General features: G+C 63.6%; 1 protein-coding gene across 1 annotated transcript; it reads right to left on the minus strand.

Annotated features, from left to right (window-relative positions):
• Positions 1 to 1,408: 1,408 nt before the first annotated feature.
• On the minus strand, positions 1,409 to 26,796 carry KCNN3 (potassium calcium-activated channel subfamily N member 3). The gene is made up of 7 exons (XM_019556822.1): positions 26,664 to 26,796; positions 18,993 to 19,411; positions 14,561 to 14,702; positions 12,463 to 12,573; positions 7,244 to 7,371; positions 6,975 to 7,044; positions 1,409 to 5,614 (listed from the first exon to the last, which is right to left on the minus strand). The coding sequence occupies exons 1-7, from the start codon at positions 26,751 to 26,753 to the stop codon at positions 5,318 to 5,320; spliced, it is 1,257 nt and encodes a 418-aa protein (XP_019412367.1). The 5' UTR covers positions 26,754 to 26,796; the 3' UTR covers positions 1,409 to 5,317.
• Between the last annotated feature and the right edge of the window lie 99 nt (positions 26,797 to 26,895).

The raw sequence follows: 26,895 nt of genomic DNA on the forward strand, positions 1-26,895 counted from the left end.
TCTCCCGCGGCGGCGGCGGCGCTCGGCCCCCGCGCCGGGGACTCACCTCGCTCCGAAAACTGCTCGGGCCACGTGCACGGCGGGGAGGAGGGGCGAGCCCTCCCGCGGCGGGCGGGAGCCTGCGCACCGCGGCCCGGCCCCACGCACCCACGCACGGACGGGCCCCTCTGGGGGGCGGGGCGCGGAGTCCGGGGGCCTCCTGGCCCCGAGCAGGGAGAGGCCCACCGAGCTCCGCAGCCGCGTGCGCAGGGAGCAGGAAGGGCCCGTGCCCTGGGGCCAAGCGCGGAGGCCCGGGGGCTGCCCTCGGTTCCCAGGCGCCCGCCCGCAGCGCCGAGGCCCCGGCGGAGCCCGGGTCGCAGCGGCGGCGCCCCCGCTCCTGGCGCTGCGGGCAGCGGGTTGGATGTGGAAATAGCCGCGGGGGCCCCAGGGCTTTCTAGGGAAGCGCAGTGCGGGGCTGGCACCCGGGGCGCCGCGACCACGGCCCGCACCTCGGGGCGCCAGGAGCCTCGTGCTTCGGCCCGGCCGCCTGCAGGGAACGGGGCGCCGGGGCTGCGGCAGGGACCGCAGACACTTCCTCTCCACTAGGCAAGCGCCTGCTCTCCAGGAGTCGTCCCCCGCCCCCCCAGCACCAAGCTGCTCCCCCAGCCCTCGCCTTCCTGCCGGGAAGATAGCACTGGTGCCGCCCCGAGTACAGGCGCCATCTGCTCCGCAGCCCGGGCTCCCAGGCAGCTCCGAGCGCCTACTGATGGATACAGCCCGGCCCCTGGAGCAATACCGCCTGAGCACCCCCCGCCAAGGGCCGAGGCGGACCAGTGTCGCGGTCGTGGAGCCCCGGTACCGGCCGCCCGGGGTGTTTCTCCTTGAAGAGTCCTCGTTGATAAAAGCAGATTTCCGGCCGGCAGCAGATTAAGCGCATTCGCCCTAATCCCGGCGCAGCGTTTCCAGGGGAGCGGGATTAGCACAGCACGGATCCCTCTGCTCTGGATACAGCACCCAGGGGGGCCATCTCCCCACCGGAGCCGTTTGAAGCCCGCAGGGCACAGGTTGCCCGCCCCACAGGCTCCTCCCCCCACCCTTCCCCATCCCCAGCACGGCTGCACCGCCGCACGGTCCCGGGGCTGCTGCTTTCTCTCCGGCCCGCGGACGACTCCGGGCCCCGCACGGCAGGGCACTGCCCCCGTCCCGGGAGGCGCGGGCAGCCTGGGGCCGCAGGGCCACCCCGTGCCCCCGGGGACTCGCCTTCGCAGCGCCCCGGGCCCGAGCGGGGGTGGCTCCCCGGTCTGTCCCTCGGCGTCTCCCGGCCCTCGGAGCTGGGCTGGTTTTTATCGACAGAGAGGTTCGTGGCCCCGGCGCCAGGGCTGTCTCCCGTTTCTGCGAGCAGCAGGAAAGAAGTGCGCGGCACAGGCCAGGGGTCCAAAGCCTTTATATAGGGACGCAGATATCAGCGCTCGGGGCGCGCCCGCGGGTTTCTACATACTGACCTCTCCCCAGTTAAGTCCAAGGCACTTTTTACAGTGAACAGGTTAAAGCCATTAGATTAAAACATGCCTGTTTCTAGGTACAAATCAGCTGCGTGGCAGCACACTATGACTACTTCCCCCCCCCCACCCCCGTGAAAGCCTAGGTCTGGCAAGGGCCTGGAGGGGCCGGGGACCACGGGCAAAGAGGGGGAAACGGTTCAGGAGCAGGAGCGGAAGCTGCAGAGACTCGGCAGGGCTGGACTTGGTCGCGGTGTCCTGCCCGGGGCTGGGACGAAGGGAAAGGCCCCTCCAAGGTGCTTGGTGAGGTGGTCGGAAGGGGTGGGGGCACATTCACAGGGACACAGGCCTCAGGAACCAGCCCCGAGTCTGAGCATCATCCTCAGGGGCAGCTTTCCCTGGAGCGGCCTCCCGCCGTCGCTGTCTAGTTGCCGCGGCCTGGTGGGGAAGGGAGAGGGAAGGGGGCTCCTACGTGCTCCGTCCTGGAGGAAAGGCCTGGCGCAAGCTGTTCCAGACACAGCAGCAGACCTAGGTGCCCCCCCGCAGCCGAAACCATCAGTCCCTGCCCTTGTGCACCTAAGCTCGGGGCTGGGAAGAGAAGGTGCAGCATCCAGCGGCTCGTCCCCGGGAACTGACACCCAGGGGGGACCTAAGCTGGTGGAGCCGAATGGCCCAGGGGAGGGGACCCTGCCTCGGCCGAAGGGCCAAGGGCAGGACAACCTACTCGGATCCTCCCGGGAGGCCTCGCTTGACCCTGCTGCGGGTTTTGGCCCGCACTGCTGCCAACACGAATCAGCGCCGGCCCCGGCCCCGGCGCCTCTTCCCTGGGGCAACTCCTACCAGCCCGGGCGTCCCTGCCCCCACCCCGGGCCGGCCGAGCCGAGCCGAGCCGCGCCCTGCAGCGATTTGTACTCAGAAACAGGCATTTCGAGGGCAGGCCGACATGGCTGCCCACCCGCCGCCTAGTGCGATACAAAACGTCATGGGACGTGACAATCCCCGTGGTAATATAGCAATATATTTCATAGTTAAAATAAACTATTATGCTTTCCCCTAGTCTTAAAAAAAGAAGCAAGCAGAAGGGAGGCGAGGAGCAAACCCATAGTGAAGCTCGTCATCGAAGTCCGGCTATCAACACTGGCGGTCGGGGAGAGTCTGCGGGCCCGCAGCAGTGCGGGGCGGAGGCTCCCGGGGCCGGGCCCAGGGCAGCTCGGACGGGCCTCCCGGGCGTCGGCGTGAGCGTCCCACGGCGGCCCCGGCCCTCCCGTCTCTTCGGGATCGTGTCGCTGGAGCCGCCGCCTTGTGCTTCTCCTCGCGCGGCTCTCGCTGGCCCTTGGGCAGGGCCCGGTGCTGCCGGCTCCGCCGTGCCCCTCTCAGGCTTGTAAACGAGGCCGCCCCCGGGCGCCCTGGCCCCGGGAGACGGAGGCGGCTTGCCCGGGGGCTGCTCAGTGGGGATCCCTGGCCCTGCGGGGGGCTGGCTGTGGCGGGCAGCGGGCAGGGCTGGGGAGCCCCCACGGGCACGGATGCCTCCGCCGTGCCCTTCTTGCCCGCGCAGGTTGCCCCCGCGCCGCTGCCGTGGGTGGCACCGCGGGCGTCCGGCAGGGAAGGGATGGGGCGGCCCCGGAGCTGCCTGCAGCCGCCGGGGTCGGGGGAGCCGGCTGCTGTCTGCGGTGCTGAAACGAGACGCGGGAAGGAACCCAGCGACCTGCCCCGCAGCCGGGGCCACCCCCGCACAGGCCCGATCCAGCCGCACCGCAGCCGCTACGAGCCAGCCAGGAAGTCCTGGCCCAGTGACCCGCGATCCTGAGGAAACGACACTGGACCGGGCAGCCGGGGCCCTGGCCAGGCTCCCCCGGCACCGCCGGGGCGTCCTCCCCCGGGAGGGCTGGGCTCTAGGGGCCACTCGCCGCTCTCGAGGCTCGTCCTGGCCAGTGTCATTTCCCAGCTCGTGGCACCGGCGCTGTGCCATCGATACTCCCTCCAGGACCACCGCCCCGCTGCTCAAAGCCCAGGCGCAGGCCGGGCCCCTGAGGGGCGCCTGCCTCCTGTATGAACCGCTGGCAAGGGGGGAAAGGATTTCCCCCTCCGAGCTGCCCGGAGACCGCGCACATCCCTTCACGCTCGCAAAGCCTAGGCCTTTCCCTAGGGCCATTTTCCAGGAGGGGAGACTGAGGTGGAGAGGATGAGAGTCACCCAAGGCCACACGGCAAGGCAGTGGCAGAGCCAGGAATGGTGTTTGGGCCCCATGAGGGATGGTGGCACTGTGCTGCCCACAGTGCCACGGGGCAGAGAGCAGGACAGTGCTCTCAGATCAGAAAGCCACGTGGTGACGCGAGGAGGAGAACCTGCAGCCAGGAAGCTGGTCCCTGGGGCCCAGGAGCAGCGTGTCGTGGGCAGAGAGCTGCCCGGCGAGGGGAGGGAGCATGAAGGTCTGAACCAAGGGGAACAAGAGAGCCAGGAGCAGTGTGCCCTGGCATGGCCAGGGGCCACACTCAGCCCAGCTGTCGGGGCCCCCAGGGTCTGCCCAGCTCCCCGCACACAGCTGCCCTGCACTGCATGCAGGGGGCTCACAGGGAAGAGCTGCAGAGGTGCCGAGCGGCCCTGAAGCCGCACCGTCTCTTGCTCCCAGCCGCCGCGGGTGACATGTAATTAATAGCACAGAGTAATTACACAGTTACTTCCCCAGCTGAAGCGCACACGCAACCCCCGCTGCATCTCTGCTGAGAGCAGCCAGCCCAGCCAGGCCTGGCACAGCCAGGCGCATGGTGCTCAGCGCTGAGCCTGGCCAGGTGTGGGGGGAGGGGGAAGGCAGGAGGCCTCAGCATCAAGGACACCCCCAAGGTGGCTATAAGCATAGCCGAGGTGGCCATGGGTGGGGCTGAGTCCCCTGCCTCCCCCACAGCCTGCCCTCCCCTGCTCCTAGGAGCACAGGGCGGTGCACACACTATCTCCCAAACCCCTGCAAGCAAGGGGAGCCTTCTTGTACATGGATGAAGCAGCTTGGTCCCCACATCCCACAGCACTTTAGAGACAGCCCTGGGTTCTGTCCCTCCTGGGCTGATCCAGGGCTGAGCTGAAGGGAGTGGGGAGGATGCCAAGGCCCTATTGGGAAGGCCTGGGTGGTGGAGATGCACTGGCCAGGCCCAGGGGTCTCCCTACTCTGGGGCTGACCCAGATCCAGACCCACCTCTGACCTGGCCTGCTCCTTCCAGCTCCAGCAGGGGCCCAGGCACCCTCTGCTCCCCTGGGAACATGCCCCTGCCACAAGCCTAGGCATAGTGGCCTCAGGAAGCCACTGGTCCCGTGGCACAGCCCGGGTCATTTCTATGCCCTCTGAGGAGCCCTGTGAATGAAGCGCAGCCCCTGCATGGGGAGTCAGGGGTGCAGGCACGGTGGAGAGCCAGCCTCTTCAGCCAGGGCCTGTGCAAAATTGGCGTCGTTGGCACTGCCCTGAAGGTGGGGGGCAAGTGGGGGGGGCAGGGGGGAGATCCAGGTCATGGCCTGCAAACTGCCCCTGCCCTTTCCCCGTGGCGTGGGGCAGGAGAGGAAGCTCCCACTGAGCAGCCTGTGGCCCGCCCCATTTTTTCCATGTGAAGACCTGAGATTGAGCGTGGACTCCTGCTGTCCACGGGCACTGCAGCACAGGCCCGCCGCTCCCTCCACTGCCTGCAGGCAGTGCTGGGTTCCAGGCCGATGTTGTGGAGGGCCGGGCATGCTGCGGCATCAGTCCTGCCCGGCTCCTTGCGCTGGCTTGGTCCCAGGGGCCGCAGCATAAGAGAACCAGGAGAGAGCCGGCATGTGCAGAGGCTTCGCCAGCGTGGAGGGCTGGGAGCGACAGCCTAGCAGCTGCTGGAGCTGGTGTACGGGGTGGGGAAGGAGGTGGAGCTGACCCCGATGGGGCTGTCGGACAGCGGCGTCTGGGGGGTGCCCACAGTCACGCTGACGCCCCGCGCCTCCATCACGGCTGCCAGCAGCTGCTGCTGCTGCTGGCGCAGTGCATCGGCGACAAGCAGGGGCAGCGAGTGGAAGCTGGCTGCCAGCTGCTCCAGCTTGGACTCCAGGCTGCCGATCTGCTTCTCCAGGTCCTCGCTGCGGTCGTTCAGCTCCGTGATCAGGTCGTACATGACGTTCTGCATCTGAGGGTGAATGGAGGAGGGGAGAGGTTAGCACATGGGCCATGGGGGGTGCAAGATGAGCAGCCCAGAAGGCTGAGGCCTAAGCTCAAGGCAGCCCAGGGGGCCGAGGCCTGAGCTTCATGATGCAGCTGGAAGGAGTGGGAAGAGCAGAGGCCAGAGGCAGCAGGCCCAGTTCCACCCACTGCACTGAAGCTGTGCAGAGTGGCTGATGCACGAGCTGGCCCAGCCCCATTGGACACAGCAGGGCAGACAGCATGTGCTGGCCGGGACTGCAGACGTCTCTCGTACTGAGTTGGCAATCCCTGTCCCACCCGAGGAGGCTCCCCCGAGCCTGCCACATGCTGCAGCTCCACCCCAGGGGCTCAGCTTCTACCTGTTCCACCTGTTCTTGGCTTGGGCCCGCCACCCTGTGACCCCTGTGGGCAGCAGCACTGTGCTTGTGCGGTCCTCAGCACCCAGGGCTGGAGCAATGCCAGCTGCTGGCTGCTAGTGCTGCTGCCACAATCAGAACCTGGTGGCTCCTTGGTCAAGGATACAAGGAGGGGGCAACCCCTGAGTGGCTTGTAACCCCAGATGGGGCTATTCCCCTCCAAGAGCCAGCCCCACAGGGTGCCCCTCTTAGTCCCTGCAAACAGGCCTCCCCTTGGATCCCAGCTCGGCTTGGAGACAGGGAGCAAATCTGCTCCCTCTCCAAGACTGGATACAAGCCTTGGCAACTGAGCTCTTGGTCTGGCTCCTGCACCAGGTTGTGAAATCCAACCCCAGCTCCACCTGCGAGGGGCTGAACCTCAGCATGGGTGGATCAGACCTGGCAGCTCTGTGCTCCACCATCACCTGTTGAGGACATGCACACCGCAATGCAGGCACTGGTTGTGGATAGCCGGCCTCCAGGCCGTCAGCATGATGGGTTCCAGTCCAGGTCAGAAAGGGAGGAAGGAAGGGGGCTGCCAGCAGCTGCTGCCAAGTGGTGAGCAGCTTTGGCTGCTGTGTGTGTTTCCACTTCCTGGAGAGGCCTGACAGCATCCAGCTGCCACCACTGGTGTGCGGACCTCAGGCACCCCACTCCCAAAACTCCAGCTGCAGCTGCTCCTCCCAGCCCCTGCTGTGCTGTGGGGGCTCCCATGGGAGCCAGCATGATGGGAGATGCTTCTGAGAGGGGCCTCGTGCTGCCCCACCTGTCAGACCTCAGCCTCCAGTGTGTCGGGGCCCACGACCTAGAAGTGAGCCCAGGCACTCAGCGTGGCAGGAGCTCCAAGACACCTCCCGGCCGAGTATGGGCCATGGCTGTGCTCCCAGCTGCACATCAGGTGAGCCATGGACAAGCCGAGCGCCCTGGGATAGCGAGGCCGCAGGAACTTACCTTGGAAAGATCGACTAGTGTGTTGGCCTGGTCACTCAGCTTCCGCTGCTCCATCTTCACGCTTCGCAACCTGTGAGAGAAGATGCTGAGACAGCTGTGCCTGCTGCATGGGCATGTAATGGCACTGGAGTCCAGGTGGGCTTAACCCCATGCTTCAGAGGGGTACTGGGAATGAAGAACCAGGGGGTATCAAGCTGGACACTCAGTGCCAGAGCCTGGGCCTGTCCCTGTTGCCCACCCTGGCCCAGAGCAGGAGGGTGCTCACTTACTGGTGAATGGCTTGAAGGAACTTTCTCTGGTGCTTCCGGACCTTGGCATGGTCAATCTTCTTGAGCAGCTTGGTATGTTTGTAGATGAGCCATGTCTCGCGGAGGACATTGGCCGCAGCGTTCTTGATCTGCAAGAGAAGAAGGCGCCAGCTGCAGTTCAGGGAGCGTGTGACGCAGTCTTTGGCACGTGGGCCTGGAACGGCGGCCACAGCTCAGTCTGCACGGATGTGTCCTGAGCCCAGATCAGCCCCAGAGCACAGGAGCCGGAGTTCACAGGGAGGTCACTGACAGGCAGGGCTCCCAGGGCCTGGCCATGATCTGGCCGAGCAGCACAAAAGGCTGCTTGCTGTGCCACACCCCAGCTCCCTCACCTGCCTGACATGCCCATCACAGATGTCTGGGCACAAGGAGCAAGCTGGGAATGCTAGGGAAGGGATAACGGCAGAGGCCCTGCACGCGCTCATTTCCTGAGACCCTGTGAGCAGCCAGACCCCCAGCAGGCAAGGAGTCACAGCACACGCATACACAGGCCATGTAGCTCCGTGCCAGGTATGCATGTGGTCCCCCCGACACTGGCAGGTGCTCAGCACAACCCTCCCCTCCTTAGCCTTGGCCCTGGCAGCAGCAGGGGGGCAGGGGATTGCACAGCAGTGCTCTCACTCCTGCACATGCCGGTTTGGCGTCCTCGCCTGTGAATTCAGCCCAGGCAGACAGGGGCCCAGTGTCCTCCAGGCCATGGCCAGTGGTTCTCCTTACCCTAGAGAAGGGGCAGGTCTCGTTTGGGCCAAGAGGGTTGATGTCCTGCCCTGTGGCACTGCATCTACCAGCACCATCCTGCACTGGCACCAAGGTGCAGTCTCTTGTAGGGATCCCAAACCCCTTGGGCCAGAGGCCACCTCCCCATTTGTGATGACTCCTGCTACAGCTGTGCACCACAGGGCAGTCTGCTAGGGCAGAAGCAGCTGAGAGCTCAGAGGCACCAACTGGACCCACACACATGGCTGGAGAGAGGTGGCCGGAACAAGGGTGGGGTCTGGGCTCGCAGGCCAAACCAGGCCACCCACACAGCTTTCCGCTCCAGGGGGTGCAGCAAAATCTCCCACTAAGCCTGTGTCTGTGTCCAGGAAGAAGCAACCCAAGTTGCTCCAAGCTGCAGGCCTGTGCAGGAAGGCCCTGAACACGTGGGCACGGGCTTTGGCACGACGCCAGCAGCACTGAAGGCGTTCGCCCTCCTACCAGGGCTTGGCATGGATGGGGCTGGCAGAGCCTCCGGCTGCACGGCTGCTGCGTTGCTTTCTTTGAAATTAATTGGTCGGTGTCTGCTGGGCTCAGGGCCAGCAAATCGATACCTGCAGGAGCTGCCTCCTGCTGCCTCCGCTCTTCAACAGGCCACAGATGCCAGCATGGTGGGTCCCGCAGCGCAGGCTCCCTGCAGGTCTCACGGCACTACCTCCGCTGCCCTGCCTGTAGCCCCGGCCCCATTTGCAGGGGACATGGGGTCCAGCAGAACCTACTGCCTGCTTGTGGTGGTGGGAGCTGCTCCTGGTGATGGAAACAGAGGGGAGGGGAGGCTCCAGCATCTCCCCAAGCCCTGATGAGTGGCAGCATCTAATCCCAAAGCCTCCTGGGAGTCCTGGCTGCAGCACCTGCTGTGGGCTGCCCCTCTCGGCAGCACAGAGGCAGAGAGGGATCTTGGAGTTGTGATTGACTCCAGGATGAATATGAGTCGCCAATGCGATGAAGCAATAGGCAGAGCCAACTGCACCCTGTCATGCATTAACAAGGGCATCACTAACAGGTCCAGAGAGGTCTTGCTCCCCCTCTATGCAGCACTGGCCAGGCTGCAGCTGGAGTATTGTGTCCAGTCCTGGGTGCCGCACTTCAAGAAGGACGTGGAGAACCTGGAGAGGGTCCAGAGGAGGCCACTCGCATGGTCGGGGGCCTCCGTGGCCAGCCCTATGAGGAGAGGCTGAGGGACCTGAATCTCTTCAGTTTCCGCAAGAGAAGACTGAGGGGGGATCTTGTGGCTCCCTACAACCCTATCAGGGGCCACCAGCAGGGACTCAGCAAAAGTCTGTTCACCAGGGCCCCCCTTGGAGTCACCACGAACAATGACCACAAGCTGAGAGAGGATAGGTTTAGGTTAGATATTAGGAAGAACTACTTCCCTGTAAGGGTGGCCAGAGCCTGGAATAGGCTGCCCAGAGCGGTGGTGCTCTCATCTTCCCTGGAAGTCTTCAAGAGGAGACTGGATGGGCACCTGGCTGGGGTCTTATGACCCCTCCCACCCCCAGTGCTTCTTCCTGCCCATGGCAGGAGGTCAGACTCGATGATCTGTCCAGGTCTCTTCTGACTCGTTGATTCTATGATTCTCAGGAGCAGGCAGAGTTGACTAGAACCAAACCCACAGAAGTGCTGGGCCAGGGGTCTGTGCAGCACTTTTCTCTGAGCAGCAGCATAGACTGCAAGAGACACATCACTGGGCCCTGGTGCTGGGGCCTTCCCTGCTCCCACTGCTGCAGCCTCCCATGGTGCCATGGTGCCCCTCCTCCTTAGCATGCTGCTCCCTGCCAGGGCCTCTGCCTCCTGCAGGGCTCAGACCCATTTGGAGATTGCATTCCTGGGCCATGGCACAAGGCCAGGTCGGTGCCATCTCCTGAATGGGATCCACTGCCGTCTCTCTCCCATAAGAGATTGCTCAGCTGTGGCCCTGGCAGCACAGACTGTCCTGGTGATGCAGGAGATGAAGTCATGAGACATGGCTGGAGGCCTAGTGCCTCCCTGGGCAGGCAGCCCAGCCTTGGGACTACCTTCTCATCGGATCAGGCATAGAGACCTTGCACTCAGGCCCTTGCAGGGGCGCCCGATAGTCACTTCTCCCATTTGTAAAGCAGCTCCAGGCTGGCATCCAGGGGGTGTTGGGGATGCAGGCATGCAGGAGGCCATCTGTTTGGCAGGGTCCCTGGGGGAAGGGTCCCCTACTTTGACTGGGAGCATTAGGGAAGCAGCCAGATACAATCCCCTGCCTTCGGCAGTTCAGGAGACTGAGTTCACCACCCTCCCGCTTGCCTCTCAGGAAGTTTGTATATCCCTCCTGCACCGGAAAAGCTTTGAGCCATGGGACTTTTCCATTGGAGAGCAGAAAATGGGAACCAGAAACAGGAGCCAAGTCCCACCAGGGGCTCCAGCCACAGCAGGGTCCTCTGAGCAGGGGAGATGTCTTATGGGAGCCTCATTTGTCATGTGGGTGCTGGAATGGATCGGGGTGGCGCCAGGCCTCCAGATCCCACAGGGCTCAGCTGAGAGAGGCGCCCCTCCCCTCCCGTCTGAGCTCAGAGTGTGATGATGGTGATGGTGATGGGGATTGATGATGAAGCTAATGTTGCCACACTCATATGTTGGAGGCCCAAGGGCCAAAAAGCCAGCAGCAGGTAGAACACTCAATGTCAATGAGACCTTGGGTGCCAGAAGGAGGCCACGAGGTCATTTGTAGATGATGAGCTCAGCTGTCTGAGCTCAAGCACCACAGCCGCAGCCAGCGTCACGGGAGAGGCCCCAGGGATGCACGCTCACTTTAAACTGCCCGACATCCATTCTGAGATGGTTGAGGGAAGTCCAGGTCCATGGGGCAGCTGCCACTCAACGGGTGGGAGCTCGGGATGAAGGTTTTTAGCTGCAGTCCTTGTGCAGCATGTTGCCTGCTCCATGGGTGGGAGGCTCAGGCTGTGGGTGACAGGCCATCTGCACATTCAATGACCGTATTGGCCTGAGTGAAGAATGGAGTCAGGCTTCAGGCAGTCGCTGGTTTTCTGGCTTGTGGCTATGAGGTTGGAGTGCAGAGGAAGGTTTGGATCTTGGGCTTTGAGGCCTAGGGCCAGGGTAGCAGCTTGTCTCCAGAGCGTGAGGCCCCTGGACCCACCACAGAGATAAAGGGACATCCCGGGAGACCAACAGGCCTTGTCCAACAGGGACCTCGGCCGTGCAGAGCCAGGTCACTACAATGCTGCCTGCCCAGGGTGGGAGGTCACAGGCAGCATTGGCCACTCCCAGCTCTATCACTCCTAGGAGGCAGAGACCAGCAAGACCCTCACTGAGCTCTGGAGGCCGCCTGGCTCCCAGGAGATGGTTGTTTCAAAGTGAGCTGGTGGTGCTGCCTCTCTGGGGGCAAACTCAGCTTCTGGGTTTCTTCATCCCTGGAAACCGGAGACCTCTAGCACCAGTGGTGGGAGGACAGAGCAGATCCACTGGTTCTGGTCAGCCCTGGCTTTTCTTTGGGCTGGGAATGGAGCCCGTTTCATTCATAGTGATGCTGTCCCTGTTCAGTGACCGCAGAATCGGAGTGGACACATGAAGCGGTTACTCTGCATCGGCTGCTCCATGGCGAGTCCTAACCCCCTATCCCCTGGCAGAGAAGTTGTCTGCCTGCTCTTCCCCATGTCTGTCCAGCCCCCAGGGCCAGAAGCAACACTAGAAGGGTGCGGGGCCTGGGGCAAATCAGCCTCTGTGTGGCCCAGATGCGAAGAAGCTGGCAGGGGGCGTGGAAGGGAGAAGGGGGGAAGAAGTGGTGAGTGGCTGGATGCGAAGCCCTGGCAGTGGCAGCACGGAGTCACCAGCACTAGGCGGGCCCTGCAGGAGAGGCTGCAGCCACTTCGCCCCGCAGGGCCCCCCCAAACCATGGGACCTGGAGCACTCATTCCGGTTTGCTCACCGCCCCCAGGCACAGCCCTGTCCAGGCAGCCGTGTCTCAGCACCTGCCCTGCCACATGGCAGAGCAGTGCGCAGCTGTGACCCCGCAGGCCTGCTGGCTGGGGTGGCTGTTCCAGGGCTGGGGCTGCCCAGAGGGGCCAGGACACCATGCAGCAGCTTCTCTGCAATGAAAGGCCTTCTGGGGCTCACGGCTCTGCCTGTGCCCAACAGCCCAGTACCACCTGTGGCTTCTCATCTCATCTAGTGACTTCTAGCACCCCATGAGGAAAATCCCCAGCAAGGGAGCAGCTGGGAGGGGAACAGGGCTGGAGGCTCCTTTGTGCCATGACTCCCTCGCTCAGAGCCAGGCCAAGGCCCCTGCCCATCCTGCTGGTCCCCAGGGAACCCGTGCTGCCCCCTCCCCCCTCTCTATCCAGCGGCATCATGGCTCTGTGCCACTAGAACGGAGGGCTGGATCCGTCACAGGTGCCTGGCAGCCCAGAGCTCCTGGGAGTCTCCCAGGCCCCCCTTACCCGCTTCGTCAGCTGTGTGTCCATCATGAAGTTGTGCACGTGCTTCTCGGCCTTGGTGAGCTCCAGTTTTCGGGCCACCACAGCCACCACCAGTGCGGTGCAGCCAGCCCCCTATGGGCAGAAAACCAGCCCTGTTAGCCAACAAGTAGGAGCACCAGGCCCCCAGCCTTGTGCATGCATTCATTCATGGAGTCCTACATCCCCCTCCCATGGGAACCAGCTGCCTGTCAGCACCAAGCCCCCTCCCCATGGCCCTCCGGGAACAGGACTGACCAGCCCAGTGCCCGTGGCAGTTTGGCAGGGCTCCTGCCTCTGCTCCCTCAAGGCGTTGCTCCCAGTTGTGGGATGTAGAGCAGGAGACTGCCTTAGTTTCCTAGTCTGTGAAATGGGGCTAAGGCCCTGGCCCTACTGGCAGCCTTGTGGGATGGTTCTCTGCACACTGTATTCTAACCAGGGCCCTCTCCCCACTGCTGGTGACCCTGGCATGGGTCAACCACACACTTGCCAGGCCAAGAGGCTCCAGGGAGCAGAAACATGTGAATCATCCCTGCCTCGCCCACTCCTACTCCCCTAAACTGTGATAGCTGGTAGCTGTTTTCTAGTCTGTGCCCTTCGAAGCCAGGAGATGCCCCACTTGGCATGGGGCCACCTAGGCGGGAACCACTGTTTGCAGTAGAGAGGTCTGGAAAGCAACAAAAGGTGCTGATGGCAAGGGACTGCCAGCTCCTAGCTGCATGTGCAGACATGCATGGCCCTGCATGAGTATGCATGGGCATGCATGGCTGGTCCCTCCTGTGGCACCACAGAACTCCCTCCTGGCAAAGGCTGGTGACTTTGGGAAGCCCCCCTTTGCTCATTAATGAGTCATTAATTAATGCTGCTGTTGGTGCCGTGCCTCCGCCTGCCTCTGCATGGCTCCTCCACATTCAGGGCTCCTGGCGCAGGGTGGCCTGGGGTGCAAACTAGCAGCTACAGCCTGATCTCAGCATAGGTGGGTGCCTACCAGGAGCCACAGACTCAGGTTGGAGGCTCCCTGGAGGCACGAGTTCAAACCCCATCATTGTGACCGGAGCTGCGTCGGGCCCTTGGCAGAGGCTCTGGGGTAGGGAGGGGCAAGGTACCGCTGTCCAGTCGTGTTGACCCAGCATCTCCCCCAGCCCACCCACGACCGGCTGGCCCTTGGTGGGGTGCAGGCAGCAGCCCCTTCTCCTCCGGTGCAGAGCGGCCGGCTGAGGCCTGTCAGCTGCAGTGGGTGGAAGGCTCCAAGGCCCAGCCCAGCCCCAATGGCCTCCTTGTCAGGCTGCTGGGGAAGGAAATGTTGTTTCCCTCCCCATTGCTTGCCCCTGTCGCTAGTGTCCAGCAGAGATGGGCTCTCCTGGGGGCACCCAGAGCATACCGCCCTACCCCGCTGTCTCCTCGCCCTGACCCACATTCGTGGCTGGGATCTGTCCAGCTGGAGGCGGCACGCAAGGAGGGGGCCGCCCGCTGGAGGAACGAGGGGGCGTGGAGCCATCCCAGCTGCCGCACGAGGCCCCGAGCAGCTGAGGCCAGCCGTACTGCAGCCCCAGGGCCCTGGTCTCCTCACACCACAGTGGGTGAAGGGAGACCGGAGCTACATGCCCCCCCGCAACCCCGTGCTCCCCTCCCCAGGGCTAATCACGCACCGGGACTGGAAACACCTGCAACCCCACACAGGCCCAGCCCGGCCTCCCCGGTCACCATGGCAACCCCGTGGCAAGGCCTGCCTCCAACTACTAATTACTGCACTTGTGATAATCGCTGCAATCAGGGAGGCACAGGGGAGGGGGCGGCTTGGCTGGGGCCCGCGTGTGTGCGTGCATGTGTGTGTGCATGTGTGTGTGCATGTGCTGGGGGCGGCGCTCACACCCCAGGGAAAGGCACAAAGACGGAGAAGGTGCCCTGCAAGCCCAGCAGGCCCCGGGGAACCGGTGCCTCCCACGGCAGCATTGGGCTGAGTTGAAGCAGTGCCTGTTTGCGGCGACCCACAGGGAGCGCAGCCTGGCCATGGGGATGGGGCTCAGAGAGCTGGGGGACGGTGGCCAGGAGGTCTTGGAGGCCCAGGAACGAGCGCCCTTACCATGATGCCGGTGAGGAGGCAGACGCCCTTGCCGCAGTACGTGTGAGGGACCATGTCCCCATAGCCAATGGAGAGGAAGGTGATGGAAATGAGCCACATGGCGCCCAGGAAGTTGCTGGTGACATCCTGCTGGTCGTGGTACCTGCCAGAGACACGTGTCAGCACCACAGGAGGGCCCAGGAAGCGAGCACCTCCCCAGGCGAATTCCCGCTTGGGGAGGTGCCGTCCTTGCCTGCCGAGGCCATCCCCTGCCCCATGGCAGGAAGGCCGAAGCCGGGTCTCAGTGCAGCGGGACAGCCCAGCCAGGGGCTCCGTGCACCAGGGCCCTGCAGAGCTCGTGGCAGGGCCGCAGCTACGATGCTCCGAAGGCTTCCAGCCCCATCCAGGAGACCACGCTGCAGATGGGGATGAATCGCTGCCTGGCACGCCAGACAGCCGCGGCCGCTGAAGGCAGAGCCGCGTTGGGCAGAATCGCCCTTCCGCCGCATCTGCTCTGCCACATCACTGGCTGATGACAACAGATGCAGGGGAGGATGCCAGCCCCCATCCCGGCTCAGCACAGAGCTGCGGGTGTGCTTGGCCCTGCAGAGCAGCCGGGCACACGGGGAGGCGACCCCAGAGCGGTGGGAACCGGGTCTCTCCCTGCCTGGCGGTGCCAGGCACCAGGGCACAGCTCAGCACTGCACCATGGTGGCAGAGCAGCCCTGGGTCAGGCAGCACGTGGGGAGGCTGGCGATTCTGGGACAGCAGCCCAGCCCTCACTGCACAGAGGACTGTGGGTGCTGGTGGGCACGGAGGCTTGGCCTCAGCCCCTGTGGGCAGGTGGGCGGGCATGTGGTCTCCAGAGCAGGTGGCACAGGCAGCTCCCACCCTCCTTGTGGGCTTGAGCATCACTCCCGGGTTTCCCAGAGAGCAGGGAAATCTGCATGTACTGACCCTACACACACGTGTGCACACCTCGCCTGGCACCAGCTCAGTGAGGGAGCCAGCTGCAAGGGCAGCCTGGCCCCAGAGCTGGCTGGAGCGCAGCAGGCATGTGATCCAGACCCAGACGCCCCTCGGTCATGCTGCGGCTGTCTGGCTGGGGCTGCATTCTCTTCCTCGGGTCCCGACCCTGGCCAGCGCACCCCTGGCTGACCCGCTGGCTCGCAGCTGCTGCGCTTCCTGTTGTGGTGCAGTTGGGAGGCGTCTGCTCCACCTGGCTGCAGCAGGCGAGCATCATCATGGCCTGGGCCAGGACCCAGAGTGTTGTCAGGGACCACGGCCAGGACCTCAGGGCGCTGCATGAACCACGAGGCAGAATCCATCTTCTCTACAGCTGCCGAATTCTGAACAGAGCAAGATGGAAGCCCCTGGTGGGGCCTGGTCCCACAGTCCAGGCCAGCAGCACTCAGCACAGGGCCCCTGCCCAGGCAATCCTTCGTCTGGGCTCCTGGCTGCAGGGAGGACGTGGCCTGGTCTCTGGGAGCAGCAGCTGGATGCAGTGACCCAGCGAGGCCATGCACCCTGCCTACAAGAGGCCCTAGGACAGGAGTAGAGATACAGGGGCAGCACAGACAGCCATGCAGACGGGCTCATGCCCTCGGAGGGCATGTTACCGAGGTTGGGAGCAGCTGGGCCCAGGGCCAAGGCAAGGGTCACAGACCGGGTTAGCCCTGCCTGCTCTGCTCCTTCCCTGAGCTTGCAGAGCACGTCCGGCAACAGCCGCAGCCCTGCTCCCCTGCCGCGGTTGGAAATGCTGACTTGCACCCTCCTGCCTCTTATCTAGGAAGTCATAAGCCTTGCGGTCAGGCCTGCAAGGAAGCGAGGGGCCCTGCAAACCCGCCCAGGCTCGTGGCATGCTTCTGCAGGCTCAGCCCCATCCCCTGACCCCAAGTCAGGCATCCCTTGAGGAGATGGCACCTGGGGGGTACCAGAAAGGGGAAATGTGGCGTGCACGGGGCTCATGCAAGCAGCCCCCTTCGCTCCCAGCTCAGCAGCGAGGGGGCTAGAAAGAGCTGCCAGGCCGTGCTCTGAGCTGCTGTCTGTGCTGGGCCCCAGGGCTGGGGCAGGCATGACCGCACATGCAACCCCCCCAGGCGTGTGCAGCCCCCCAACAGGGAGCTCCATCCCACGGCTGCCAGCCTGCCAGGGGGTTGCTTAGCAACCCACTGCCTCTCGAAAAGCCACGGCCCACCCTGCCAACGGTGGGGGCAGAGGAACAAGAGTGAAGGGAGGGCTGGAGCAGGAAGGGAGCTGAGCCCCAGCAGCGAGTGCAGGGGAAGGTGCTGGGGGGTGGAGGGGCAGGGAGCACACAAGGGGTTCCCAGCCACTGTGCTGCTCCCGGGAGCAAGTGGCTGCACCACTGGGGAGCAGCACCTTGCGTGGCTGTGACCATTGTGCCAGGACTCGCCAAGAGGGGCATGGGGTGGGGCAGACAAACCATCCCCCTGGGACAGCTTGCATGATGGCTAGTTGCCCAGAGGGAACACTGAGCCAGCCCAGCGGTGGAGGCCCGCAGCCTCCTGGGGGGTTGTGACCCAGGCTTTGCTAACCCAGCCTGCCCAGGGCCTGGGGGCTGCATCGGCTCAAACAGCCTGGGGCCAGAGCAGAGCACAGCAGCAGGCTGAGTTCACCAGCACTGTGTCCATGTTTCATTATTAGGATTGTTTATTCTATTTTTATTTCTCTTCCCCACCCAGGGGCTGCCAGCCTGGTCCGGCCATTTCCCAGCTACAACAGACACACTAAAACGTCTCCAAGTGCAGTTTGAAGGCGCCAGCCCATAAAGCACATGCCAGCAGCTTCATCAGGAGACACCCACCATGGGCAATGGAGCAATTCGAGCTCCCCTTCAAACAGCCATAGCTCCATGGCCCCAGGCCATGCAGGGACCAAGGCAGGAGCTGGGGTGCACATGGGCCAGGCAGGAAGCGGTGCTCTCAGCACAGGGCACAGCCCACCAGCCCCTTGCTCCTGTGCCCCTGGGGAAGACCCACAAACGCTCCAAGCCACAGGTACTTCATACTATTTCACTGATTCGCTCAGACCAGTAACAGGGATCCCTCCCCCTGACCCTCCCGGTGAAGCCAGGCCCTCACTGAGGATGCACATGACCTCAGAGAACCTAGCTGCGCCCAGAGTTGAGTCCCTTGCAGGTCCTGCACTCACGAGAGGATGAGAAACTGCAGAGTGCAGCAAACAATGGGCCCAGAGAGGAACTGAAGGGGCCATGGAGGAGACAGACGCCAAGGGCCCTGCTCTGGCTAGACAACAGTGTGCCTGCTGACAGAGCTGCTGCCTGTGGGGATGTTGGGAAACCCCCCACGAGAAGACTGGGTGGCACTGGCTGCTTCCAACCGTGGGTGCTCTCTCCACTGCTGTGACCATCTGCAGGGAAGCGGCTGCAGCCAGGGCTTCTACAGGATTCGCAAGTGCCAGGCACGGTGGCTACTATTGCACTGGGCTCCCAGGCTGCCATAGGGTCCTCAGGACCTGCTGGGCCAAGGGGCTTCTAAATGCTGCAGCAGCCCTGAGCATGGCACCTGCTAGTGCTCCTGCTCCTGCTCCCTCCAGCAGCAGCCGGGGCCCAGCGCTGGGCCCTGCATGCACGGCTTCCCCAGCCCCTAAGGACTAAACCAGGAGCACAGCCCTGCTGGGTGGGGCAAGGATACAAGGACCGGCTTGTTCCTGGTTGGTGCAATGAGCCGCCATTTATGCAGAGCAGCAGAGGGAGGGGACTCCCAGCCTCTTCAACACTTGCTCCTGCGGGCACAGCAGCTTCCAGTGCCCTATGCTTGGCCCAGCGGCCCAGTGCTGGGTCTGTGACCATGGGGGTGTCATGACAGTTGCAAGCCATGAAGCTGGAGCCAGGTGTGGAGGGGGAAGAGGAAGCCATTGGGCTCCTCTGCACCTTCCGAAGCTCCTGCCAGGCTCCACAGCTCCTCTGTGCAGGGCGGAGCCAGGGTAGGCCTGGGGCTGAGAGACTGGGATGGCCCAGGCCCCCCAAATCCCTCCAGCCTAGGCCTCATGGGCACCACACTTGCAGCCTGCCTGGAGGAGCTGCCCTTGTACCTGCTGGGCAGGATGCTGCCAGCAGAAGCCTTTGCTTCCCTCCCTGTGACCTGCTCCAAGAGGCTGTGGCCAGACCAGTACAAGTCATTGCTCTGCACGGCCCCAAGCCTATGCCAGCACCAATCCCCAGGACACACGCCAAAGACAGTGGGTGCACACGCCTACCCCTCCACCCCTTCCCCTGACTTCGGATAGAGCTACTCTCCCCCCTCCCAAGAATGGAGCTGCTCTCCCTGCAGCCAGCTTGGGGATCCCCTGGGAGCTGACTGCCCCATCCAGCCCTGGCCCCAGGATCCCCAAGCAGCTGCATGAGGAGGAGGCCCATTCCCTCTGCTACCCACAACCTCTGGGGCCTCTGGCCAGTGCCTCCCACGCTCACCTCTCACAGACACGGACGGTCCAGGCGGCAATGATCCACAGAGAGATGCTGAAGACCAGGAGGACGGTGCCAGGGCAGATGGTCATGAGTGTTTTCATGACAAAGCGCGTGTTAAAGTTGATCTTGTTGAGGGCCCCAATGCTGCGGGAAGAGGCATCAGTGAAGAGCTTGCTGTGCAGCAGCATGACGCGGGCGATCAGGTAAAGCCGCAGGAACATGGGGATGGACAGGATGATGTCCACGTCTGCCTCAGCCCGCGACGGAGTGTAGGAGAAGGCCAGGCGTGCCGTCCAGAAGAACTTGTACTCGCCAGGGATGGGGTGGATGGCGCAGACCAGCATCTCCAGGCTGATGTACAGGATGCGCTCGTAGGTCATGGCAATGCGCCAGTCGTCTGCCCCGTTGTCAATCACAAAGAGCTGCCAGGGCAGAAGCAGGGTGAGAGGCAGCCCTGGTGCAGGACCTGCCTGCCCCCCAGGGCCTCTCAGCCTCCCCCCATCTGCGAGGACCCCCATGGGGCAGGGGAGCAAGGGGCATTGCGGGTAGACACTGCTGGCCAGCAGGAGCCGGTATGGGTCCCCCAGGCGGGACACCACCCCCAGACCCAGGGAGCTCGGGGAGGGCGCAAGGGAAAGCTGGGCTGGGAACAGAGCCGGCAGCCGCACCCTGCCCACTGCCCCAGGCACTAGGCTCTACTACCTCTTTCAACCTCAGCGTCTGTGGGTTCAATGCATAGTGGCTGCTCCCAGGCCCACTGCTACCCCCTGTGGCAGCCTGTCTAAGCAGGGCCCCACAACCAGGTCACTACAAGTGCTGGGAGCTGGAGAGCCAGCCCTTGCCCGAGCGGTTGGTTCACAGCCTGAACACACCGGGCCCGTTGCCCAGCAGAGCCGCGTGCCCTGGCTCCCAGCCCAGAGTCTCCCACTCTGGAGCAGGCAGGGATCCCTTCCTTCTGCAGCAGGGCATGTGGGGTGCAGAGCCGGACACCCCAGGACCTGCGCCAGCAGCTTCCCTGCCGCCCCCAGAGCCACCTGGGGCTGGCACCGTACTGCAACACGGACTGGACCTGCACGGTAGGGGACAAAGGCTCGGCCCTTACAGGGCCCCTCTGTTCCCCCATGCTGATGGGCGGGCGGTGCCATGGCAACGCAGCAGGGTGGCCATGCGCCCTGCCATCCGGAGAGAGCACATCAGGTTGTCATGGCGACGGCGGGTTCACCCGGGGCCCAGTGATGAGGAATGGCTTCCTTACAAATGGGGGGAGGCGGCTGGGTCAGGCCTGGCCTGGCTTCGTGCTGGGGCCTGGCCGATGGGTGCATGCATCCCCTCACAGGGCACGGGGGAACGATGACACATGGTCCCTGCCTGGCATTCCCCACTCTTCCTGGCTCCGGGGCTAAAGAAGGGCTTGTTTCTGCAGCCCAGAAGGACACAGAGGCAGCCAGCCAGCACAACAACCCATGCCCACCCCACCCCCACCCGATTGCCGCCCAGCTGCGTGGGCCTAGCCACCAGCCCTGCCGGAGTCTCCTCCTGGGGCCGTGGGGCACGTACAGCACTGGAGCCGGCCCCAGGCCCGGCCGGGAGCTCCGCGGGCTTCCCCATTCCCGCCTGTGCTCGCTGTCAGCCGTGGGCGGGAGAGCCGCACCAGCTGGCGCTCGTCACGGGAACAGCCCTCGCCAGCTCCCGGCTGTGTGCCAGAGCCCGGCTCCCACGGGCCGGGCTGCACACACTCGGCTCTGCGCAGACACCCTCCTGCCACAGGCGTGGGATGCTGCACGAGGCCGGGGCCTGCAGGCTCACGCAGCCTGGGAGGAAGGTGCAGGGGCAAGGTTTGGCTCCAGTCTCATGCCAGGATGGGGCAAAGCCAGTTCTCCAGGTACCCCCATCCCAGGGCTGCCCCAAGGCCCAGCTCCATGCACCTCCTGAAGCCAGCCTGGGACAGCCCTTCGCTTCTCACAACCTGCTGCAGCCCTGGCTAAGGAGTGGTGTGATTCACTCCTCACCCCCCCAGAGCTTCTACCCATCCTGCTTGCATGACTGTGATCCCTCCGTGCCACGCACAGGGCATGGGTGAGCTGACAGCCTCTTCCTTCCTGCCTGGGGGGCACAGCGAGCTCCTGGGGCTTTATCATGACCATACAGCACAGGAAGGAGTGGGGGTGGGGGATGCCCTGCTTCCATGCTGTGCCCCTGCCTGCAGCACTGCTGCAGAGCATCCAGAAGCCAGCCACCCTCAGCCAGATTTCCCCCGAGGGATGGGTCATGCTCAGCAGCCCAGGACAGGGACCCAGGTGGGGGCAAGGCCCTCGCTACTCGCAGGGGTGGGCAGGGCAGGCTCCTGGCTATGAGGGGAGCACCCTCACCAAGGGCCAGGATTGGTGCAGGGGCAGGCCAGGCCCCATTGGTACAGCTGGCTGGCACTAGGGTGCCCGGAGGACACATGTGCTGCCTGAATGCTGCCCAGTGCCCAGCCCCAGGACAAGCACCTGGGGAAGTCCCCCTCCAACACTCCTGTGAGCCTTTGCCCCACTGCTCAGGCTATGAAGCATGTGTCGCTCTAGCAGCAATGGACTGGGAATCCATCCACAGGTGCCCGGGGAGCACCCAGACCCCGACCTGACCCAGCCACAGCCCAGCAGAGCTCAGATACAGGAATATCTCCCTCCCCTGGCAGAAGGGACCTGCAGCCCCCACCCCGCGCCCCGACAAGCAGATCCCAGAGTGGGGTCCAGCCCACATCGCAGACTCAGAGTGCAGTGGGGCTCACACCAGGCGCTGCCTGCCATCATCTCAGGGCCTGGATGGGGGCTGCCTGCTCGCCCCTCCCTCCGGCCCCAGGGCACAGGGTGTGAGCCACCCTCAGGACCAACCAGCTGGGCTCTGCCATGTGCTCATGCAGGCAGTACTGCACTGGTACATCCCACATGCAGCAGCCGGGGGGGACTGGGGACAATGCAACAAGTAACAGGCAATTGTAGTCATCACCCCAGCCTCCTTGCTCAGAGCTGGGAGCATCATGATGCCAGGGCCCTGGAGAATCCTGTCCCAGGGCAGGGATTCAGTGGCTCTACAGTGAGGGGGAAAGGGGCCAGCTCAAGTCCGTGCAGCAGCTGCTGAGCAAGTGTGAGGAGGCAGTGGAGCGTGCTGTGACCAGCGAGTCATGGCCTGGCACAGGCACCAGCACGCAGGTCAGCAGTTACTTCTGTTAGTAGTTAGCAGGAGCAGGGAGGCCGTGAAAGGGAGCCTGGCCCACTGCTGACATCACCGAGGTGTCTGCGCTTTCGACGCTCCTCAGCAAAGTATTGGCCAGGGCCTGGACCCCAGGCAGCATGAAGCATCTGCCTGGCCCTGGCTCCCCTCCACAACTGCTTCTAAGCCCGGCTCTGCAGCACAGGTGTGGTTCCCCAGGCAGGCATCCCAATGCCTGTCGAGACAAGCAGCCAGAGGGAAAACAGCCACCCCTGCCCCAGCCCCAGCCCCTGGTGGCTTCTGAGGCATGAAGGGCTCTCATCTTGTCCCTCATGCCCATCCTGTCTCCCCACCAGTGTGCAACCAGCCCCAGCCAGGCACATCCTGCTCTGCTGTGGCCTGGAGCCCGTCGTCTCCAGGATAGACAGAGCTCAGGAATGTGCAGGCAGGGCCCAGTCCCCAGCCCAGGGCTCCCAGCACCGCTCTGCTCTCTCTGGCCCACATGGCCCTTCCTCTGCTCCTGCTGATGCAGCCCCCGGGCTCTGCAGGGCCAAGGAGCACCCACAGTGACAAGAAGCCATAGGATCAATGCTGCTTGCCACCCCCGGCCGCCCACACTGCAGGGCTGCTGTTGCCTGGTCAGGGCAACTCTGTAAACCGCCCATATCCTTCCTCAGGGGAAAGCAGGAGCCTGGGCAGCCTGCTACAGCCACCCCCGACTGCCCCAGCCCCTTCCACGGCTTGGGGTTGGAGGCAGAGTGAGGCAACCTCTGCGGAGGCAGGGGGGGCACGTGGTACTGTGAGAAGGAGGATGAAGTGGACCCCCTGGACCTCTCTGGCCAGGCAGCCAGCTCAGGCATGACCGTCAGGGCTCCTGCTGGCATGGGTGAAAGGGAGGGGTACAGCTTGGTGGGGCAGGGCAGGGCAGGGCATCGTGGGCCTGCTCCCAGCCAGCCTGAGCCCCAGCCTCCCAGAGCAGCTGCAGCAGGCAGGGCCAGGGCTACGTTGGCTGGGCCCAAAGGCAGGGAGCCTCCAGCCCACTCCTTTTCAGTCTGACCCGACTTGATGGCAGCCTCAGGGCTGCAGAGCACCTGAGCCTGGCCCAAGCCTCCCTCCGGCACCGCCATGGGGCTGAGTGGGAGCTTGCCCCAGTGAACAGCTCCTGCATTTCCCCCAGCCAGCCCAAGAGGGCTACACACTATTTCCCAGCTGGGGAGCAGAGGTGCAGCTTTACTAGGGGGTCATTAACAAGGAACTAAGCAAAGTGACAGCCCCAAACACTCTGAGGCCATGGGAGGCCACAGAGCTAGAGAAGGGCAAATGCAGCAGGCAAGGGCATGGCGGGCAGGCAACATCATTCTCCTGGCCAACTATGTGTGGCTGGAAGTGCGTCTCCATCGCACCCTGCAGAGATCTGTCCAGGGCCCAGTTCAGCTCCACGTTCTCAGTCGTAAGGTAGATGATGGAGCAGAGCAAGTGCCCAGGGAGCTCACTGGCACTGCCGGGCTGGGAGGGGCACGGGCTGCCCGCAGCCCCAGGACAGCTTTCACAGAGACCCCAAGGGACTGGAGAGACTGTGGAAAGTGCCACATGCTCCCCATGGGAAGGAGACATCAGGCACATGGAGCCAAGCAGGGAGGAGCAGGTGAGGAGGCTGAAGAAGCTCCAAGGGTCATGGGGGGCTGCACACCAAACTCATCTCACTCTGGGCTGCCCTGTGCATGCTGCTCCCAGCCGCAGCGCCACGCCCAATTGGGAGCGGTGTCACAAAGGACATGGAGACAAGCTGCCAAGAGCCCAAAGGAGGCAACAAGAACATTGGAAAATGTGACCTGTGAGGAAAGGCTGAAGGAACCAGGCTTGTTTAGTCTGGAGGAGATGGTGGAGGGCAGAAAGGAGACTGCCGCTGCATCCACGAAAGGAGCGCGATCAATTGTTCTGCCGGCCCACGGGGAAGGGCAGGAAGGAATCAGCTTAACTGCAGCCAGGATGATGCAGGCTGGAAGCTGGGAAACTCCATAGCCAGAAGGGATGTGGGAGCTGGTGCAGAGTGGGCAGGGTAGAGAACCACCCTCCAGCAAGGCTTTCAGATTTGGCTGGACACCTGCCACGGGTCTAGGAACCGCAGGTCCCTCTGGCTCTGGGGTGCATGATGCACAGCCTCTTCCAGACCTCCGCCTGCCGGGTTAGGCCTGGTGCTTATGGCAGGACCCGGGGACCAGCAGAGAGCAGGGGCCATCGTGCACAGCCAGACCCAGGCCCTGCTGGGATGGGTTGCTCAGCTCAGCTGACAGTAACCCCCACTGCATCATGGTGGAGGGGAGCAGAGTGGCATTGCCCAGCTGGACTGCAGCTGAGAGAGATGCCTGCCCATGAGCCTGGACACTGCGACCCCCCCAGCCCAGGCAGGCAGGATCCAGAGGTCCAAGCCCAGCCAAGGGCAAAGACAGCTAGAGGAATAACACTGGGGGGAAGCAGGGACACTGGCAAATCCGTGTGCTGGCAGGAGCTGTGACCAGTTCCAGGTTCCAAGGCCAGACCTGGATTTCCTCCAGCTGCTCCGGGATGTGGCTTCTGGGAAGGTGGCTCCCCTCCCCCGGCTTTCCTTTCCCACAGGTTGCTCTGCCCTGGGACGGATCCTTCCCCCCACAACTTCCCTGCTGCAGATGAGGGATCTGCTAGGCTTCCTGCCCCCACCCAGCTGCCCTGCACAGCATGCCTGGCGAAGTGCCTGGCTCGACGGGCTGCAGCCTGGCAGAGCCCCTTTGATCTGGGTGCGGCAGCCGGCAGCCACGACTGCAGCCTGTGAGCAACAGCCACGTGGATGCCACCAGGACGCTTTCCTGGTGCTTGACCTGGACCTCAGGAAGTCAGAACCACTCGCTCGTGTCAGCGAGATGTTGGCACAAACTCACAACCAAGCTGAGGCGAGACTAGGCTGGGTTCAAAAGAGAAGGGAGTCTCACACTGCATGTCAGCTGGGGTTGGACCACAGCAAAAACCCTGTGCTTTGCTCCTGGGTAGCCTCTGCCTGCAGAGGTGGCACCAAGAAAAACACCCAGAGGAAGCCAGATGGGATGGGGTGAAACACCTGCCCGGCCACAAACAAAGCTGCCAGGGAAGTAAATATTATTCTAGCAAAGTACAGGGCTGTTTGCCCTGCAATGCAGAGTGAGGAAAGGGCAGTGGCTCTCGCAGGACTGTGACAAGCCTGCCCCAGCCCCAGCCCCAGCCCCACGGTGCCTGCTCAGGGCCAGCCGCGATGGGGGTGTCAGGATCCTGGCTCTGCTCTTGGATGTGGAGCCAGGTCTGGGCCCTGGGTGCCAGGCATGGCCAAGCAGTATGTGGGCGGGGGGTGCCTGCTGGCTGCATGGCCTGGGCCCTGCAGCAGGTTTCACACCACAAGCAGGTGCCACATTGGTCATGAGCCTCTTGGGGAGTCTGGCTGTGGACTGTGGCATGGTGGTTATAGGAAGGGGTGGGGAAGGTGCCGCGGCTGCCAGCTGGCCCTGAAAGAGAAATGAGGGATCCAGCTGCAGCAGAGGCCTTGAAGCTCAGTCACTGGACGCAGATGGGGCTTTGTGATGGGAAGCTCCTGTGCCTCAGGCCTGTCCCACCGAGCCCCACGACATCTCCGGGACTGCAGCCCCCATGTGCATCGCTCAGGCTGCAGAGGGCACCATTCTGCCCCAGAGGATTATGGGAGAACTCGTCCATCCCAAGCACTGCGCAAGGACTTGTGGGAAGGCATTGGAGGACTGCTGGCACTGACCTGTGTCTGCCCAGTTGGCAGCCCAGGGTCCTTGCCCCTCCAGCCAGGTCCAAAAGCTCCACCGACTGAGCTGAGGCTGTGGCAGATGGTCATGTCCACTGGCATTGTCTCACAAGGCGCACACAGGGCCCTGCACTCAGGTAGGCTGCAGGCGCTTGTCTGGGGCTTGGGTCTCCTCCATGGCTCCTTTGACAACTGCCGGTTCCCACCCCCCAGCCTCTCTGCTCTCCCTGGGCTCCAGCCAGGCCCTTACGGCAGAACAGCCTCCGCACCCCTGACAGCACGGCATGCAGCCAGCCTCAGCACCCCCACACAGCCAGGCTGGGACCTGGGAGCTGAAACCCCAGAAGCAAAGGACACAGCCATGGGACAAAGACCTGCCCCCCTGCACTGCTGACCGCCAAGACCCACTGCCACACAACTCCCACAGCTCAGCAGGGCTCAGCAGGGCAGACAGTCTCAAGACAGCTCCTTCCCCAAACAGAGCCAAACCAACCTGGGGCTGCAACCCCTCAGCCTGCGCAGCCCCATGTGACCCCTTGCTCAACACCATGGAGCCAGACAGGGTAGGGGAGCACCCTCCCCACCCCCCACTTCCCATGCAGCAGCCTGGACCTACTCGACACCAGGGAGCCAGACAGGGCAGGGGGGCACTGTCCTCCTGTCTTTCAGCCCGCCCCACCCCCAGCAGAGCAGCCTGGACCTACCTGCACCTCACGCGTGTGGTAGGCAATGATCAGGCCCAGCAGGATGATGGTGGAGAGGCTGATAAGGCATTTCAAAGCCAGAGAAAACATGGAGTCCTGCAGACCAAGAGATGTGAGTCAGGTGGGTGGGGAAGCCTCTTGGAAGAAAAAAAAAAAAAAAAAAAAAAAAGTAACCCCCCCCTATGTAATTGAGGACTTCACTAAATGTCTGGGACCTTTAGCAGGAATGCCG

The sequence above is a fragment of the Crocodylus porosus genome, unplaced genomic scaffold, assembly GCF_001723895.1.
Source record: "Crocodylus porosus isolate Cpor-Errol unplaced genomic scaffold, CroPor_comp1, whole genome shotgun sequence".
Classification (NCBI taxonomy): domain Eukaryota; kingdom Metazoa; phylum Chordata; order Crocodylia; family Crocodylidae; genus Crocodylus; species Crocodylus porosus.

What these genes read in the sequence shown, in the direction of transcription:
- KCNN3 (XM_019556822.1), bottom strand. Translation starts at nt 26,753, where the DNA reads ATGTTTTCTCTGGCTTTGAAATGCCTTATCAGCCTCTCCACCATCATC. An exon ending in GCCTCCTCACCGGCATCATG is followed by an intron (nt 12,574 to 14,560) that starts GTAAGGGCGCTC and finishes TTCTGCCCATAG; the next exon opens with GGGGCTGGCTGCACCGCACT. An exon ending in ACACACAGCTGACGAAGCGG is followed by an intron (nt 7,372 to 12,462) that starts GTAAGGGGGGCC and finishes CTTCTCTTGCAG; the next exon opens with ATCAAGAACGCTGCGGCCAA.